The 18,246-nt window shown below is 43.7% G+C and overlaps 1 protein-coding gene across 2 annotated transcripts in view; it reads left to right on the forward strand.

Annotated features, from left to right (window-relative positions):
- The window catches only part of SLC25A46 (solute carrier family 25 member 46), a 35,463-nt gene that overhangs the window by 7,814 nt on the left and 9,403 nt on the right, over nucleotides 1-18,246 (forward strand). Inside the window, exons 3-6 of one of the 2 annotated variants that reach the window (XM_073344676.2) lie at nucleotides 1,643-1,700; nucleotides 2,323-2,400; nucleotides 3,354-3,454; nucleotides 16,667-16,723. In XM_073344676.2, the coding sequence (XP_073200777.1) occupies nucleotides 1,643-1,700; nucleotides 2,323-2,400; nucleotides 3,354-3,454; nucleotides 16,667-16,723 (294 nt within the window). Of the gene's footprint in view, nucleotides 1-1,642; nucleotides 1,701-2,322; nucleotides 2,401-3,353; nucleotides 3,455-16,643; nucleotides 16,724-18,246 lie in introns of both variants that reach the window. The other variant, XM_073344677.2, reaches the window with a different exon arrangement.

Here is an 18,246-nt window from a genome sequence, read left to right on the forward strand (position 1 = left end):
AGAGCTGGCGGAGTGGAGTGGGCTGGGGCCGGACTGCTTCGCTTCCGCCACCACTGGTGAGTGCGGGGTGGGGGGAGTCCCTTCCCCCAAGCCTCCTCCCCCGAGTGACACGGCTGGTGCAGGGGCAAGGGAAACGGAGCGGGCTGCTCCCAGCCCCCCGCTAATCACCCAGGCCCCCAAAAGCTCCTGCCTCCCAGACCTGGCGGGGGGGGGAGGGTGGGGTGGAGGGGGAGGGAGCCTGCTTTACCATGTTGTATGCGAACCCGTGTTATATCAGGTTGTGTTATATCTGGGTAGAGGTGTAAAATGGCAAAGGATGCTTGCAGCTATTAGCATGGATCCCATGGACTGCACAGATTTTCATATTGACCAAAGTTGGGCCCCAGTGAGTTAGACCTATATTTCTTAAGGCTATCAAATAGTATGGTAATGAGCAAAGTATGAAAACGTAGCTATACTTCTGCTGCTGTCTGTTTTCCATGCAAGGAACCCCTGAAGAACATCAGCATGTCTGTGCTGTTTGGCAACTTGGGATCCTGTTCAAACAAACCAAAAGGCTGAGTCTTGCTCCGTTTAAAATTCTGTGCTGTATAGATAAGCTAGAGAGAGAAATAGCCCAAGTGATATGTACCTGGAGACCGACTAGTTATAAAGATGTAATTTCCCACTCACCTATAGTTTGGAAAAACACCTTCAAATTTTATTGTGGGGTAATCAGAGCAAGGAATCTAGAGGAGATGATTCTAGAATTAAGACAGTGTTGACTCCTGGGTAGGAGGGAAGGGAGTCGCTGAGAATCTGCAGTTAAATATGGAGAGACTTCTGAGAATTCTGAAATGCTTCTGTGAAGAGTGCTTGTGCATTCGTCACTCAAATGAATATTTTCAGGTAGTATTAATCTTTCCTAAGCAGGCGCAAATATCACCAAGCACAATGTTAAAGCATGCTAGAGCAGTAATATTGGGGTGGAAAAACTATCCAAAGCTGCTATCTTTATGTATGGAATTATATTTTTCTTTTTGGTTGAGAAAATGGTGGACCTTAATATACTGATTAATTCTGTTCTCAGAACACACATTGCGATGTCTGTCCAAGTCCATGTCAAATGCAATAGATTTTTCAAGGTGCCTGGTGAATGAAGTTTTTGGGTCAACTATTGAACCCCTTCATACATATCAACCTCTGTTGATATACTGTAGGGACCTAATAGACTTATAGAACAAGGTCCTCTTTCTTTGAGGGGCTCTGTGGTGTAGAGGAATGACTGTAAAACTGGGAGTTGGGAGATTTTAATTTTGGTTCTGACACTGACCAGCTCTGCGGTCATGGGTGACTCACTTTGTGCCTCTGCGGATTTCCTCATATTCACAGCAGGAGGGTCTGAGCATTAATTTTTGTACATATGTACCCCTACGGAGTGGGTGATCAGTTTCTGAGCGTCTGACTTTTTGGCCTGTTGGAAAGTGTGTGGTTCACTCTCCGAAAAAAACTGCTGGTAGGACGTGGACTAACATTGAGACGTATTTTTGTGTATTCCCCAAATATTGTAAACCTAATATTAATTTGCTGCTAAAGAAGAATATCCGTTATTAATAGGTTTCAGTTTATTTTCAGTACTTTTAAATACATTCCTCTTTTAAAGTCTATTTACAGAAAATGTGTTGGCACATCCTTGCATTGTTCTACGTCGCCAATGTCAGGTACATGTTTTTAAATTCTGCAATTGAACTTAATCTAGTTTTAGACTTTCTACATTTTCTGATTGTAGAGTTATAAGGAAGCCTAAGACTTCTAAGTAGACACTGTCAGGTAAAAAGTTTAAAAACAAATTTCCTTATGTTACTTTTAGAACTTAAATTAAAATGTTAATCTAATTTACTTTCACTTTTAATGCTGTATTTTTAGTTTGGATAATAAACATAAAACAAAGAAAAATAGTGTCTAAGTGGTTACTAATTAAATTACTGTCGGGTTCTCATGCTCTAGTAGAATGTTTTGGTGTTTTTAAAAATGACTTTCCATTGGACTTTAATGAAAAAAAAAAGGAAATTTTTTTTTAGATTTTTTTTTTCAAAGCTTAAACCTAAATTTGCAAGTGAATTTTGATCTATGTCCTTTTAAGTGGCAGTGAAGATTTAAATAAGTATTATTAATGTTTGAGTGACGAAGAATGTTCAAGTTGCCTCAGAAAACAGTTCTTGTTTTGGATGATCTTGCAGTCTAAATTGTAACATTTAAGTGAATATTCATCACCTAAGTGTTTTAACAACAATTGTTATATTCCAGCATTTTATTTTATTACATGTATGTATATTTTAACAGGTTAATTATCATGCCCGGAATTATCATCTCACTCCATTTACTATTGTCAATATTATGTACAGCATCAATAAGACCCAGGTCAGTATTTTGAGCCCTCAATAGTTATACATAAAACAAAATTATGTAGATACAGTTGTGGTATATATACTTATTGAAACAGAAGTGTTCTTCATATCTAAATATTTTTAGAAGCTAGCTGAGCATTACAAAAATATTTTTCTAAGTTTTATTTTTATTAATTACTAAAAAGAGTTCAATAAAGAACTTCACTTTCTCTAGTACTTTATTTCACTGTGCTTAATATTTACTGGAAAAAAGTGCGTGTGTGTATGTGTATATACATACACACACACACTCACCTACACACACACACTCACACAAACACTTCTGCTTTTATTTATTTATATATATATATATATATATATATACACATACACACAAAAAGAAAAAAACATGTCACTGAGGCCAAGAATTCATCAGGATTCCAGAAAGTATTAGATATTTATGTGGATAAAAAGAATATTTAAAATTAAATAGTGACTTTTTAAATTTTGGAAGACTACTGTACTCTGAATCCCACTATAAAATTCAACATAAATATCCATGTTATTACAATAGAAGGATGATTTTGTGTCTAAAGTCCAAGACTAGTTAAAAGATGAGAATGTATTTCTGGGTTTGCAGAGGGCAGGCTGGGTGATTTGGGATAAATCACTTAGTCTTTCTGTACCTCATTTTGCCCAACGGAAATATGGAGATTAAGCCTCTCAGCAATAGTTTTGGTATGCATTATGTATTAATGCTTGTAAAGCTCCTTCAGGTTATCTGATAGAAAGTGTTATTGGTATGAAAAGTATTTAGAGATGATCATTGTTCGGATCAGGGTCTGAATTCTATTAATTTGGAAACATTCAGATCCAATGTTCAATTTGGGCCCCTTTCTAGTTTGTTTCTACAATTTTATTAAAAGTGTGAAATGTATTATCACCAATTTTCGTGTTACTGAATCTGACTGGAAATTTAAATTACAGGGTCCAAAAGCTCTTTGGAAAGGAATGGGGAGCACCTTCATGGTTCAGGGCATAACCTTGGGAACAGAAGGCATCATCAGCGAATTTACACCCTTGCCAAGGTATCACACTTTCATTTTTTGGTGATATTTAGCAAGTTGAACATCAACATTTGTTACTGAATACCATGTAAGGTATTAAAAATATGGAGTTGTTTAAAAGTTTGATTCTGTTATGGTCGCTAGATATTCCCTAGGTGGTTTCAGTCAATGGATTGATTTAAATCACCAACTGTGATTGATCACACTGTTAAACAATAGAATACTAATTGAAATTTATTAAATATTTGTGGATATTTTTCTACATTTTCAAGTATATTGATTTCTTTTATGGCAACGAATACAGAGTGTACAGTGCTCATGTTATTTTTATTACAAATATTTGCACTGTAAAAATGATAGGTGGGCATTAAAATCTGGTCAGATATTTCACTGCCTCTAGTAAGAGTAAAGGTAGTGGTCTGAACTGACATTCCAGACTAGGAAGACACCGTGAATAGGAGAGTCCACCTTCCTCTCAGCTTTCTCCCTTCTCTATATAAGCATTGTTAGATACCTCTGTTAAGTGGGTATTAAACCAGTGAGAAGTAGAGTTGGTCATAAAAGTGAGAGCCATCTTCCTCACCTCATAGAGAGCAGATCAGCACAAAACGGTCACTGACCAAATCGTTCCATCAATGCTGGCCTCCCCGCGGCTCAGCACCTGCAACACACTGGGCACCTTCAGCACCCTCTGCGAGGTGGCCAGGGCTGGCACTCACCACTCCGGTGCTGAGGCTAATGGCTCTAAGCTGCCTGCCTCCACCACAGCACCATTGGTAGTTCCAAAGGAGATGGCACCAGCAACCGCTCCTATTTCCGCGCCACAGACTAATGCCGCTGGTGCCACGACGGTGCCAGCACAAGCTACATCGGCACTGACTCAGCACACCACACTGCTGGTGTAATCAGCGCCCTGCCCTTTGGCACCGACCCTCTCGACACCATGTCATTTCCTGCACTATAAGGATTTGTTGGTCTCCCCGACCGCAGAGAGATGAGGAGGTTGAAGGGGTATTCTCCCATCGCCATTCTGCCCCAATCAGGACACTTGTTGCTGCTTGACCCACTACGATCATGGTCCACATATGCTCATGATATGCCACCTTGGTATTGCCACCCATGCATGGGACCGCCCATGCCCTTTCCTGGCCGCTGGCCACATGGGAGTCCCTGGGGGTGTTGCAGAAGGCACTATAACAGGTGCCCCAGCCCATGAAGGGGAAACACCAGATCCCCGCCTCCACCTTTGGAGGCTGTAGCAGCGAACACACGGGAGAACCCATGGCAGAGCAGGAAGAGGACACTGCTCCCGACACCTTGCCAACCAACAACAATTCATCCTCCTCACTGGATAAGGCTATTATGCCTCCACCACCAGCCATGGCAGATGACTTTACCCACTTCTAAGACTTGTTCAAAAACATGGCTAATGAGCTTAAGATTGCTCTGGAGGAAGTGCCAGAAACTCAACACAAGGTCCACCACTACAGCTGTTGTTATGCGACAAGCCTCATGGTTTAATTCTTCAGCATCTCCACGGGAGATGCATAATACGGTTGAAGATCTCCCTTTTGATAGAGTGGAGACTGTTCCTGCTCAACACAGGGGGAAGGGATTTTACTCAAGTGTTTTTTAACACAAAAGAAAAGGTTGGGGATGGTGACCTATCCTTGATCTCAGGTGACTAAACAAATTTGTGAGAAAGCAAAGGTTCAAGATGGTCACCTTAACAACAATAATACTGGCACTGGAGCAGGGGGACTGGTTTTCAGCCCTCAACCTGCGGGATGCTTATTTTCATGTTACAATACAGCCTGCCCACAGGCGTTCTCTGAGATTTGCTTTGGACACAGACCACTATCAATACAAGGTTCTACCTTTTTGGCCTGTCAACAGCGCCTTGCGTTTTCTCAACGATCCTCACGGTAGTTTATAAACACTCGTAAGTTTATTATCAAAGGCTAAGATTTTGAGAGAGAGAGAGAGAGAATAAAAATGGAAACAGAAATTGTCGCATATAAAACAAAGTATAGCATGCTTCCTAGAGTCTAGACTTAACTGTAACGGGCTAAACCCTTGTCTAAAGTAGTTTCTCACCTAAAGCACTCTCCCAGCATCTCCAACCATCATGGCTGGGATCCCTCTTTCATGAATGCAAGAAGCATTGTCCTTTTTGCTTCCTCAGTCAAGGACAAAAAAGTGTCCTTTTGCCTTCTCTTTATATTGCCAGAGTTCATTGGTTTTGGCCCCAGAGTCAGGATGACCCCCATGGTTTATTCTTTGGTGTGCTAGCTCCATTTTGCTTTCACATCCTCGTATTGACATCATGTGTAAATTGAGTTGGCTTACAATGGCTATTTTATATGTGAACCGAGGAGGCAGGTGAACATACATCCTTTGGTTAAAACCTGCTTGACAACCCTGCTTTGATTCAGACTTTAAACCATACCTTTCAGTATACATACACAATTCCTTAAATATTATCCGTACATACATCTCACAATGATTGAGAACCAGTATGACATAAGCTTTTATTAGAGACCTCACTTAAGCCTCTTTGGGTAAATATTATGAAAGCAATGTGTTGGGTGTAGTGATTTTGTCAGGCTTCTCAGGAGTTAGTTACCAAATAGTGAATTATTTTCCTGTTGGCATTGAGGGGTTTTTAGGGTCACAGTGATGTCATGAGGAAAGAAGGTGGAATGATGAAACAATAAGAGAATAGGTAAGTAGGGAAGGGCAAAGTTGTAAAGGACTCCAAAAGTGAGGGCGGAAGCTAGAGCCTGATGCAGTGGAAGTGGAGAGTCAGTGGAAGGATACAGAAAAGGGGACGATGGCCTGGTCAGAACAATGAGAAAAGAAAACTATCTTAGTTGCTGTTTGAATGGATTGGGGGGGATAAGATGGGTGTAAGGTCACCCAGAGAGGAGGAGTTTGCAGTACTTAAGGTGACAGATGAGTCCCTGGATGAGAGTTCTTACTTTGTGGACAGAAATAAAAGATGCTGATCAGTGATCCATTCTACCAGTCAGCTTAATAGAGAAGTGACAGCACTCATACATAGTTCTTCTAGCTTGCAGGTAGAACTGCCTCTTGCATGTTTATAGTTCATGAATGTATGACCACACTGGGGTCTCTATTCCTGTGGAGTAGGTTGATGGAATATACACTTCCACCAGTTCCCTTAACACACACACACCAGTGAAAGGGTAAAAACGTATAGTCAATGTGTGCCAAGGCAGAGGACTTGTTCATGCAAATTCAGGTTCCAGATCTAAATTGGTGCATAAAGCCTAGCTCTTCAGGGGAAAGTTAAAGTTACTGGAAAATGCAAGGAAAGTGATTACGCCCTTGTTAAATCAAGAAGGGCAGATCCTTGAAAGGTCTATTAGAGAATTGGGGGCAATGTAGCTTTTTGACACAGTAGGCAGGGCAATCCAAGAGTATCTATTTTTGGTTCCCATCAATCTCATTGTAGAGCTTCTTCAGGCTAGTTTAAATAACAACATGTAGCATGCTTCAGGTGCAAGCCGTGATGTTAAGAGCCCTTAGCGATTGACATTGGCTAGGTAGGATCTCATCTGTTGTTGATTTTGGGTAATTTAGAGTAGTCTCGGGTTTTTTTAAATTCTGATTTAAGTTGGATTGGGTTGGTTATAGATTACTAAGGCTGGAAGGTACCTTATGATCATCTGGTCTGACTTTGTGCTTAATATGTGCTGTTGAATTTCACATAGTAGTTTCTGCACCATGCCTGTAACTTCTAGTTGAGATAGGTTTTTGGAAGTCGTCATGTAAAAACTTCAAGTGATGGGGTACGCCACATCTTTGGTTAAATTATTCTAATGGTTCATTACCCTAACGGTTAAAAGCATGCACCTTATTGGCAGTTTCTGAATATTTCTAGTTTCAGCTTCCAGATGTTTAATCCTGTTATAACTTTGTCTGCTAGACTGAAACACAAGTTGAGTTCTCTTCAATACAGTAATTTGAGTGGAGTGGATTGATTTAAATTACCAAGTGGAAAGCCTAATTTTAAATCATTTGATTTTAATCAACTTACCTTGTGTACTTCAGTTATTTTCTAAAGAGAGACGCATTCTCGTTGGTTGATATAGCCATTAAAGCATGTTGATTTCCAACTAAATTGAGCCTTTATACTAGATTTGGTACATCATGTTTCTACCTAGAATGGTACGCTGTCACTATACAAATTTATTTAAGCAATTATATAGTTTAATATTTTCAGATTCTTATTAATTTGTACATTTTTAGTATGTTAGCAAATGGTGAGTGATATATGGCTTATTTACTAGATAATCAACCTTTTGCGCATGGCTTATGTCAAACTATTAGGATGGTAACTGGAATTTAAACACACACAACATCATATAAAATGTATTTTTATTAAACAAAACAACCTTAAATGTTTTGGATACATAAACTTCTCTAAGCAATATATGTTTCACATTTACAACTAAATTATAAGTAGTTTAGGTCTTACCATATTTAGTATTAAATTCAGTTTTCATTTTAAACAGGTTTATTTTTTAAAATAAATCTATTATAATTTAAATCAAAAAATCTTTTTTCAAAAATCTTTTTATCCACCCTAACTTGAATGAACCCAGTTTACGACGCTATCCAGATCACTTGATATAATTGACCTGTCCTTATTTACCACTCCACCAATCTTTGTGTCATCTGCAAACTTTACCAGCAGTGAGATTCAGAGAGCTAGTAGTGAATTGGAGTCTCTTGCCACTTGAAACCATTTCTGATATATTGGTCTTAATCCAATTCCCAGTGTCATCACCAAAAATACCCCATAATTGACACTTGTGTTGGGAGTTTCAGCAGAGAAGCTAAGTACTCAATGGACATGAAAACTGAACATACTCCCTAGAAGTGGTCTCTCCTTGTTAAAGTTAAGACACATTGACAGGGTGGGGCCAACTTCCACTTTATGGAGCATGGCTCTTACAGCAGAATGACAGCTGTTCTGTAGTTAAGATTAAGACCAGCTTTCTGTTTTGCTCTTGTCTGTCCTAAATGCTCTAAAATCCATACGGTTAATCATATTGCCTTAAAATTTGGTGTGCCACAGGGTATGGTCAGCAATCCAAATTTGGGCCATTACACCAAGGGATTCCTGAGATGCATTCCCCAGGGGGGAAGAGGGAAGAGCAAGATACCTTTTTGTAAAGTTGACACGTTCTTGGCAACATTTTTTTTGCTCACTGTGTAGATTAAACCAGGGCACACATCATTGTGCCAAGGTCTCAAATGCTCAAGGGTTACTCCTACAGAGTGCATGTCACCACTAGCCCTTTGGAGAAAATAAAAGCATTATTTGAAAAAATTTGCTTCTCCAGTTAGGCATGCTAAGGCTCATGTATCTATTCACATGCCTAATAAATTACACTGAACTTGAGCAGCGAGAGACACTATCTGCAAAACTAACTCTACATCAGAGGCCCCTGGTGGCTGTGAGGTTATGTTACAGTGGTCAAATCTGAACACCACCCCACGTCTTAAGAGTTAAAATCCAACACAGGGCAGAAAGTCTGAAGTAAAACACAAAGCAAGCAAGTTGCTCCAATCTGCATCTATCAAAGGGTGTTTTTTCTTTATTTTGTTGAAGGTACTACAGCTGTTTTTTAAAAAGTAAATAACTACACAAGCAATTGCTCGCTGGAGAGGAAGGTGATTTTGGGGTGGAAGAGTGGGGAGAAATAGAGGGAAGGAATCATAGATTCCAAGTCCAGAAGGAACCATTGTGATCATCTAGTCTCACCTCCTGTATAAGAGGCTAGAGAGCTTCCCCAAAATAATTTCTAGAACACGTTTTTTAGAAAAACATCCAATCTTGATTTTTCAAGTCCTCAGTAATGGAGTCCACCTTGCCCTTTGGCAAACTATTCCAGTGGTTAATTACCCTCACTGTTAAAAATGTGTGCCTTATTTCCAGTGTAACGGCTTGTCTGTACTTGAAATGCTGCATCACTACCATTGTAGTACTTCAGTGTGGACACTACCTACGCTGACGGGAGGGGTTCTTCCCTCGGCATAGGTAATTCACCTCCCCAAGAGGAGGTAGCTAGGTCAACAGAAGAATCCTGTCTACGCTAGAGGTCAGGTTGGCTTAGCTGTGCTGCTCAGGGGTGTGAATTCTTCACAGCCATGAGCAACATAGTTAAGCTGATTTAGGCCTGGTCTACACTACAGAGTTAAGTCGACACAAGGCATCTTGCGTCATGCTGCCAACATAATACCACATCTCTGAGCAGTGTAGAGTCACGGTCAGTGTAATTAGGTCAATGCAGTGTCGGTGTAGACACTGTGTTGCTTATGTCGACTGTTACTGGCTTTCAGGAGCTGTCCCTCAATGTCCCACACAGACAGTACAATCGATACAAGCGCTTTTGGTAAGGATGCGCACTGCTGACACAAGGAGCAAAGCGTAGACATGCCCAAGCGATGTAATTACTGCAGTGGCTGTATTGCCGATGTAAATTAGGTCAAATTAATTTTGTACTGTAGACCAGGTCTTTATCTGTCTAGCTTGGGGTGTGGGGGGGGGCAGCAAACTTTTTGGCCTGAGGGCTTCATCGGATTCCTGAAATCATATGGAGGGCCAGTTAGGGGAGGCTGTGCCTCCCCAAACAGCCAGGCATGGCCCGGCCCCGCCCCCATCTGACCTCCCTGCTTCTTGCCCCCTGACGGCTCCCCTGGGACTCCTGCCCCATCCAACCCGCCCTGTTCCCTGACGGCCCCCTGCTCTCAGTCCCCTGACTGCCCCCGGACCTCCTGCCCCTAACTGCCCCCCCGCCGCCCCATCCAACCCCCACCTCTCCTTCCTGACTGCCCCCTCCCCCCCCGGACCCATGCCCCACCCACCCTCCCTGTCCCCTGACCGCCCCTGGAATCCCCGCCTCTGACTGCCTCCCACTGCCCCATCCAACCCCTCCTCCCTGACTGCCCCACCCCCGGGACCCATGTTCCCCGCCCTCTGACCGCTCCAACCCCTATCCACCCCCCCGAACTCCTCTGCCCTCTATCCAAACTCCTCTCCCTGCTCCCTGCCCCCTTACCGCGCTGCCTGGAGCACCAGTGGCTGGCAGCGCGGCTGCACCAGGACAGATAACCACGCAGCACAGAACACTGGGTCAGGCTGCGCTCTGCAGCCACGCCACTCAGAGCATTGCACCGGTGGCGCGGTGAGGTGAGGCTGCGGGGGAGGGGGAACAGCATGGGAGGGGCTGGGGGCCAGCCTCCCGGGCCAGGAGCTCAGGGGCTGGGTAGGACAGTCCCCCGGGCTGGATCTTCCAGCCATTGGATCGTGTTACACCTTTCTCTGCAATACTGAAGAGCCCATTCTCAAATATTTGTTCCCCTTGTAGATACTTATGGACCAATCACCACCACTAATCCTTCTCTTTGTTAAACTAAATAGATTGAGCTTCTTAAATCTGACACTTTAAGCCATGTTTTCTAATCCTTTAATCCAGTGTTTCTCAAACTGTGGGTCCCAAGATTATTGTAGGCAGAGGTGAAAGTAAGCCGGTCCAGTCAAGTGTACCAGCAAGAGCCAGTACACAGCCAACCGTACTGGCAGGGGGCAGCTTCCCCAGGCTGACAATTTAAAAGGGTCCTCCGCTCCAGGCAGCGGCCAGAGCCCCTGCCCCTTTAAATTGCCGCCAGAGCCTCGGGGCTTCTGGCCGTTGCTGCAGCTACTGTTACCATGGGGCTTCAGCAGTGATTTAAAGGGCCCGGCGCTCCCAGCCGCCTCTACCACAGCCCCAGGCCCTTTAAATCACGGTTTAAAGGGCCTGGGGATTTAATTGCCCCGTCCCTTCTGGTTGAGGCTTCGCTCCCCAGCTCAGGACCCCAGCCTTCATACCAGTAAGTCCTTTAAGTTACTTTCACCCCTGATAGTAGGGGAATCACAAAAACGGTGACTGCTGGCCAGGTGCCCAGCTCTGACGGCAGTGGCACTGCTAGCAGCAGTGCAGAAGTAAGGATGGCCTGGTATGGGGAGCGTTGTCACTTTTTGAGGGGGGTTGTCACAGCCTGAAATATTTTCAAAGGGAGTCCCAGCAAAAAAAGGTTGCGAACCTCTAAATCATTCTTGTGGCTCTTCTCTGAACCATCTCCAATTTCATCAACATCCTTCTTGATATGTGGACACCAGAACTGGACACACTATTCCATCAGTTGCACCAGTGCCAAATACAGAGGTAAAGTAACTTCTCTACTCGTACTCAAGATTCCCCTATTTGCACATTCAATGATTGCATTCGCCATTTTGGCCTTATTGTCACACTAGGAGCTCGTGTTCAGCTGATTATCTACCGTGATTCCCAAATCTTTTTCTGAGTCACTGCTTCCCAGAGTTGAGTCCCCCATCCTTTAAGAATGGCCTACATTCTTTGTTCCTAGATGTCTACATTTACATTTAGCCATATCGAAACTTGTATTGTTTGCTTGTGCCCAGCCTGTGTGCCATGTTACTTACTCTAGTTTTTTAATCAAAATGTGCAGTACCAAGTCAAACGCCTAATAGACCTCTGTAACAACAACACTATTACCTTTATCAACCAAACTTGTAATCTCATCAGAAAAATATATCAGGTTAATTTGACAGATTCTGTGTTCCGTAACCTATGCTCATTGGCATTAGTCACATTATCCTCTAATTTTTTTATTGAGTCCTGTATCAGCTGCTCCATTATCTTGCCTGGAATCGATGTCAGACTGACAGGCCTAGAATTATCTGTCATCCTATTGACACTTTTTAAATATTGGCACAACGTTAGCTTTCTTCCGTTCTTCTGGAACTTTGATGGTGTTCCAAGACGCATTGAAAATAAACATTAAGGGTCCAGTAAGCTCCTCAGCCAGCTCTTGGATACAAGCTGTCTGGATTTAAAATCTATGGCTTTTAAAAAGGGTTGGGAGATCATGTGATGGGGAGGGGATCCGGACTAGGGCAAGTGAGGGGGGCGGGAAACTGGGAAGGGGGACAAGGGGATGAGTTTCAGGGTGGAGGGGGGGGAAGAATAGGGGCAGGAGCACCTGTCAGCTGCACATTCCCATTCCTTGTATGTTCCATGATCCAGAGTCCTAGCTGATCTACACGGGTGTGACCCTTCTTGCCTGCCCCCCCTCATGTGAGCCAGGTTCCCGGAGGGGGGGGGTTGTTTTCTGGGTGATCTGAGCTCTTCTCTCTACCCACCTTTGTGAGTTTGAATTTGGGGGTCCCTGCCACTCATGGTGTCAGAGCTGCATTCCTGCCCCCATATATGTGTCAGGATATAGGGCCCTGCCAATCTTCGGGAGTGTGACATCTTCCCTGCCCACCCTCGAGCCATGTTCTGGAGGGTGCTTGCCTTTCTAGTGGTGTCTGAACTCCAAGTCCTAACCCCTTCTGTAAAATCATTAATGGTGTGGAGAAAGTAAATAAGGAAGTGTTATTTACTCCTCCTCAAAACACAAGAACTATGAGTCACCAAATGAAATTAATAGGCAGCAGATTTAAAACAAACAGAAGGAAGTATTTGTTCATACAATGCACAGTCAACCTGTGGAACTCTGCCAGAGGATGTTGTGAAGGACAAGACTATAAAAGGGTTCAAAAAAGAACTAGATAAATTCATGGAGGATAGATCCATCAATGGCTTTTAGCCAAGATGGGCAGGAACTGTGTCCCTAGCCTCTGTTTGCCAGAAGCTGAGAATGGGCAACGGGATGGATTACTTGATGATTACCTGTTCTGTTCAATCTCTCTGAAGCACCTGGCATTGACCAGTGTTGGAAGACAGAATACTGGGCTAGATGGACCTTTGGTCTGACCCAGTATGGCTGTTCTTATGTTCATGTGATCTGGGGATCTCTGCACACCTAGGGATATTTGAGCTCTGCTCACTGCCCCCTGTATGTGTGCTGGGATCTGGCGGGCCCTGGCATTCTATGGGGTCTGACCCTCCTCCCCCATGTGAGCCAGATTCATAGGGCACTCGCCTTTCTGGGGGTGTCAGATCCTCTTCCCACTCAGTTGTGAGCAAGGATATGGGGAATCACTGAGCCTCTCAGTAGGGAGCTTAGAACAGGCGTCCTCAGAGTACGAGGCTTAGTCTACACTAGGAACTTGCATCAGAATTGCCACATCTTTCAGGGTATGAAAAATCCACACCTCTGAGAGGTGTAGCTATACTGACTTAACCCCCAGTGTAGACTGTGCTAGTTGGACAGTAGAATTCTAGACCTAGCTACCATTTCTCAAGGAGATGGATTACCTGCGCTGATGGGAGAAGCCCTGCCATTTGTGTAGGTAGTGTTTTAAGTGTAGACATGCTCAGAGCATGCACAAAGAACATGCTCCTGAGAATGGATATGCTTGACAAACATCAGAATCTCTCCAGCACTGTGGGGAAGGGACGCGCATGAACACGAATGGAGCAGTTCACACATCTTAGAACTATTGTTTCAGGCTCTATTTATCGCCACTGGATATATTCTCTTTCAGAGCATCTCATTGAGATAAATGGGTCAAAATAACACAATGTGATCATGCCAGTTTCAATTATTTCGGCAGAATAATTATTTCAATTATTATGTCAGCAGGGTATGTCTGTAACAATACAGACAACAAAAAAGATTTAGGAAATGTTTTTTTTTTTTGACAAACAGATTCCTTAGTAGGCATATTAATACAGAAGTTTAAGTAGCAATTCATTTAAACTGCGACACAGATACGTACCGGCCTCCTCAGAAGCAGTGCAAAGGCTTGGGAGAGTCTGAGATAATGGAGGAGCTGAGGGAGAGGGAAGTAATTGCTGGGAAGAGCCTGGGAGTGAACCTGAAGGGTTGTTGGGTGTGGATGAGAAAAGTATGGAACATATCTGGGGAGCGGGGGAACCTCCCTCATGCAGACCCTGGCTGACCCCTAGCCTCTCCCAATCAGTCAGGCACATCTGCCCCCGTCCCCAGTGTGTCCCTGCTCCTCTGACCCCCATCCCCATGTGTCCCTGCACCCCCATTCTCATTCACCCTCAGCTTGCCTGCTAGCCCTTCTGAACCCCAATCTAGGTGACACCCCCCCCCAGCAGCCCCACATACCCTGCTCTGTCTGTCCTTCCCCGCCCTGACTCATATCCCATGCCTCCTCCCCTGGCCCCACAGGCAGGGTGCTGTGACGAACACAGCCTCTGCTCTCTCCCTATCGGCTGCTGACTTCTAGGGCCAGTGAGCTGTGAGCCTGCTGCCTCTGTTCTGACACCATAGCAGCCCCTGGTGAGCAATAGCTGTAACTGCAGAGCCTTTCCAGCAGAATGTATTTTCTGCAGAGAAAAATAAAATCTGCAGGCAGTACCATCCCTAGGGGGGTGCAGGGCCCGAGACAAATCCGCCTCTGTGCTAGTCTCCTCACCATCCATCCATCTTGGCCACCTCTCGCTTCCTCACCACCACCACGACCCCCGCCTGTCTGCCCACTGCTCTCCTTCTCGCCATCTGCCCACTGCTCACCTCCCCACTAGTCTCCTCACCTTCCACCTGGTGCATCCCCCCTTCCGCCAGTCCATCCTCCTCCTCACCCACCTCCCCATTCACCTCCTCACCCTGCTCACCCTCCCACCTCACGTCCCTGCCCGCCTCCTCACCTGAATGTCAGGACAAATGGCGTTCCGATCATACATCATTTGGGACACGGGACAGAGGGCTAAATATTGGGACAGTCCCGATTTTTTTCAAAGCACGGGGGCCCCCCCAAAGTACGGGGTCTGGAGCAGTCACCCCGATTCACCCTACCCAAGGGACGGCTCTATCTGTAGGACACATGAATTCTGCACGTGCACAGTGGCGTGCAGCTGACACATTGGACAGTCCAGGTCGCCCATTCTTTACAGTTGCTCACTTCTTCCCAGGTGATGCCAATGCATTCTATATCTTCTGTTACTGTCTTCTGCCAGTTCTTCCTTGGCGTTCCTTGCTTTCTCTTTCCTCTTTCAGGTTCCCAGTTCAGTGGTTGCTTAGCATGTCTCCCATCTGGTATACATGTCCCAACCACCTGAGTAGTCTTCCTTTGATATTTCCTAGCATGTCCTGCTCCGTTGGCTTGCTTGCTTGTGCATTTATTGTTTTATCTTTCCACAAAATGTGTAGAATCTTCCTCAGACTTCTGGTAATGGGCAGTTTCCACTCTCGTTGTTAGCCACTCTTGTCAGCCAAATCTCTGCTCCATATAGTAGCGTGCTCAGTACAGTATCATGGTCTAGTATCTTAGAGTTGCTGTCATGCTGCTGAGTGTGATTCTTTGACAAGAATGAAGCTGAATGTAATTCAAAGTCTATTATTTTCCAGCAGAAAAAATACCAATTGACAGTCCAGTATGTCTGACCTATCAAATTGGAAACTCTTTAACCTTAAGTAATTTTGAGATTGATTAGCAAATGTACTGCTGTCTGGTGCCATCCCTAATTAATGTTGTGATATATTATCAGTTTAATAGACTGTAGTTGATATTAACTAACCATGTTTTGAAGTATGCATTTAGAATATACTACTTTTAGAGGTTAATTCAGGTTTTGCATGAAAAAGCAGGAAATAGTTAAAACGGGTCCAAATCTGAATAATTTGTGTTTCTTAGCGTTTGCAGAGTTACTATACAGCTGCAGGCCTGAGACTTTGTCTGTTAGATAGTTGAAATGTCTGAAGTCAATTAGCCCTTCAGAGCTAGTAAAGTATGAGAATATAATAGCATTCTAGAAGAAGAATGAAAACTAGACAAATGTAACCTCAAGAAATAGAACAAGCATTTCAAATGTAGCTAGCCAATTTTCAGTAATTCTAGGGTAGTAAAGGAAGACTGGTGTCTAAAAATCACTGTTCACGTAGGAATAGAGAAACAAAACCAAATTTGCTTCAGAATGTTGCAATGTTCCATACAGTAATGATTGTGTAACAATTTAGTACATATTGAGCTACAAACAGATAAATACACATCACTTATTTTCCTCTTAGAATATCCAGCAGTCCTAACCAATCAAAATACCCAATTTAAAAAATATAATTTATACAAGCTAAACATGATCCTTCCATTAGCTGTAGTGGAGGACATGCGTAGACCCTAATTATCAAACTGATGTTTTAAAATTCTGTTAGAGTGGTGAAATAAATGCTTGGGTTTTTCTGTCTTTGGATTTTACAGGTAAATTCTGCTTTAACTTTTAGGGAACTTTCACATAAATGGAGCCTCAGACAAATAGGAGGACACCTTCTACTGAAAAGGTAAGTGTGGCTCTTGCTAAAAACTGATAGTACTCTTATGATAAGATGTGTATATATAAACATATGTTCTTAGGATAGAAGACCAAAGAATGCCACTACAGAGCCAGCAAGCATGTGGTTGCCAAAAGTTTCAGTGGTGTAATAAGATCACCAATGACATACATAAACTGACTATTCAGCCAACTACCTTATGGACCTAGATAGAGATCAATCCAGGTGGCATTCAGTCTGCAAGGAGGCTTTGAGATTTGCCAGGATGATGATGATAGTTTTGTGGATTTTCAAAAGGTGCTCTTAGCTGCAAATGAGAAATTCAGATTATGTGTGGATGGTCCCAAATACGCTGTGTAAGGCTACATCTTCACTGCACTCCACTGGCAGTGGCATGTAGGGTATTTATTTAATTTATTCCTTTTTAAAGTTCCTAATCTGATCCATGGCTTATGGTTATTTGTGGCCCTTAGCAAATCATAGAATCATAGAATATCAGGGTTGGAAGGGACCTCAGGAAGTCATCTAGTCCAACCCCCTGCTCAAAAGCAGGACCAATCCCCAATTAAATCATCCCAGCCAGGGCTTTGTCAAGCCTGACCTTAAAAACTTCTAAGGAAGGAGATTCCACCACCTCCCTAGGCAACGCATTCCAGTGTTTCACCACCCTCCTAGTGAAAAAGTTTTTCCTAATATCCAACCGAAACCTCCCCCACTGCAACTTGAGACCATTACTCCTTGTACTGTCCTCTTCTACCACTGAGAATAGTCTAGAACCATCCTCTCGGGAACCACCTCTCAGGTAGCTGAAAGTAGCTATCAAATCCCCCCTCATTCTTCTCTTCTGCAGACTAAACAATCCCAGTTCCCTCAGCCTCTCCTCATAAGTCATGTGTTCCAGACCCCTAATCAATTTTGTTGCCCTTCGCTGGACTCTTTTCAATTTATCCACATCCTTCTTGTAGTGTGGGGCCCAAAACTGGACACAGTACTCCAGATGAGGCCTCACCAATGTCGAATAGAGGGGAACGATCACGTCCCTCGATCTGCTCGCTATGCCCCTACTTATACCATTATACTTATACCCACTTATACCAAAATGCCATTGGCTTTCTTGGCAACAAGGGCACACTGCTGACTCATATCCAGCTTCTCGTCCACTATCACCCCTAGGTCCTTTTCCGCAGAACTGCTGCCTAGCCATTCGGTCCCTAGTCTGTAGCTGTGCATTGGGTTCTTCCGTCCTAAGTGCAGGACCCTGCACTTATCCTTATTGAACCTCATCAGATTTCTTTTGGGCCAATCCTCCAATTTGTCTAGGTCCCTCTGTATCCTATCCCTGCCCTCCAGCGTATCTACCACTCCTCCCAGTTTAGTATCATCCGCAAATTTGCTGAGAGTGCAATCCACACCATCTTCCAGATGATTTATGAAGATATTGAACAAAACTGGCCCCAGGACCGACCCCTGGGGCACTCCACTTGACACCGGCTGCCAACTAGACATGGAACCATTGATCACTACCCGTTGAG

This window comes from Lepidochelys kempii, chromosome 5 (genome assembly GCF_965140285.1).
Source record: "Lepidochelys kempii isolate rLepKem1 chromosome 5, rLepKem1.hap1, whole genome shotgun sequence".
Lineage (NCBI taxonomy): Eukaryota > Metazoa > Chordata > Testudines > Cheloniidae > Lepidochelys > Lepidochelys kempii.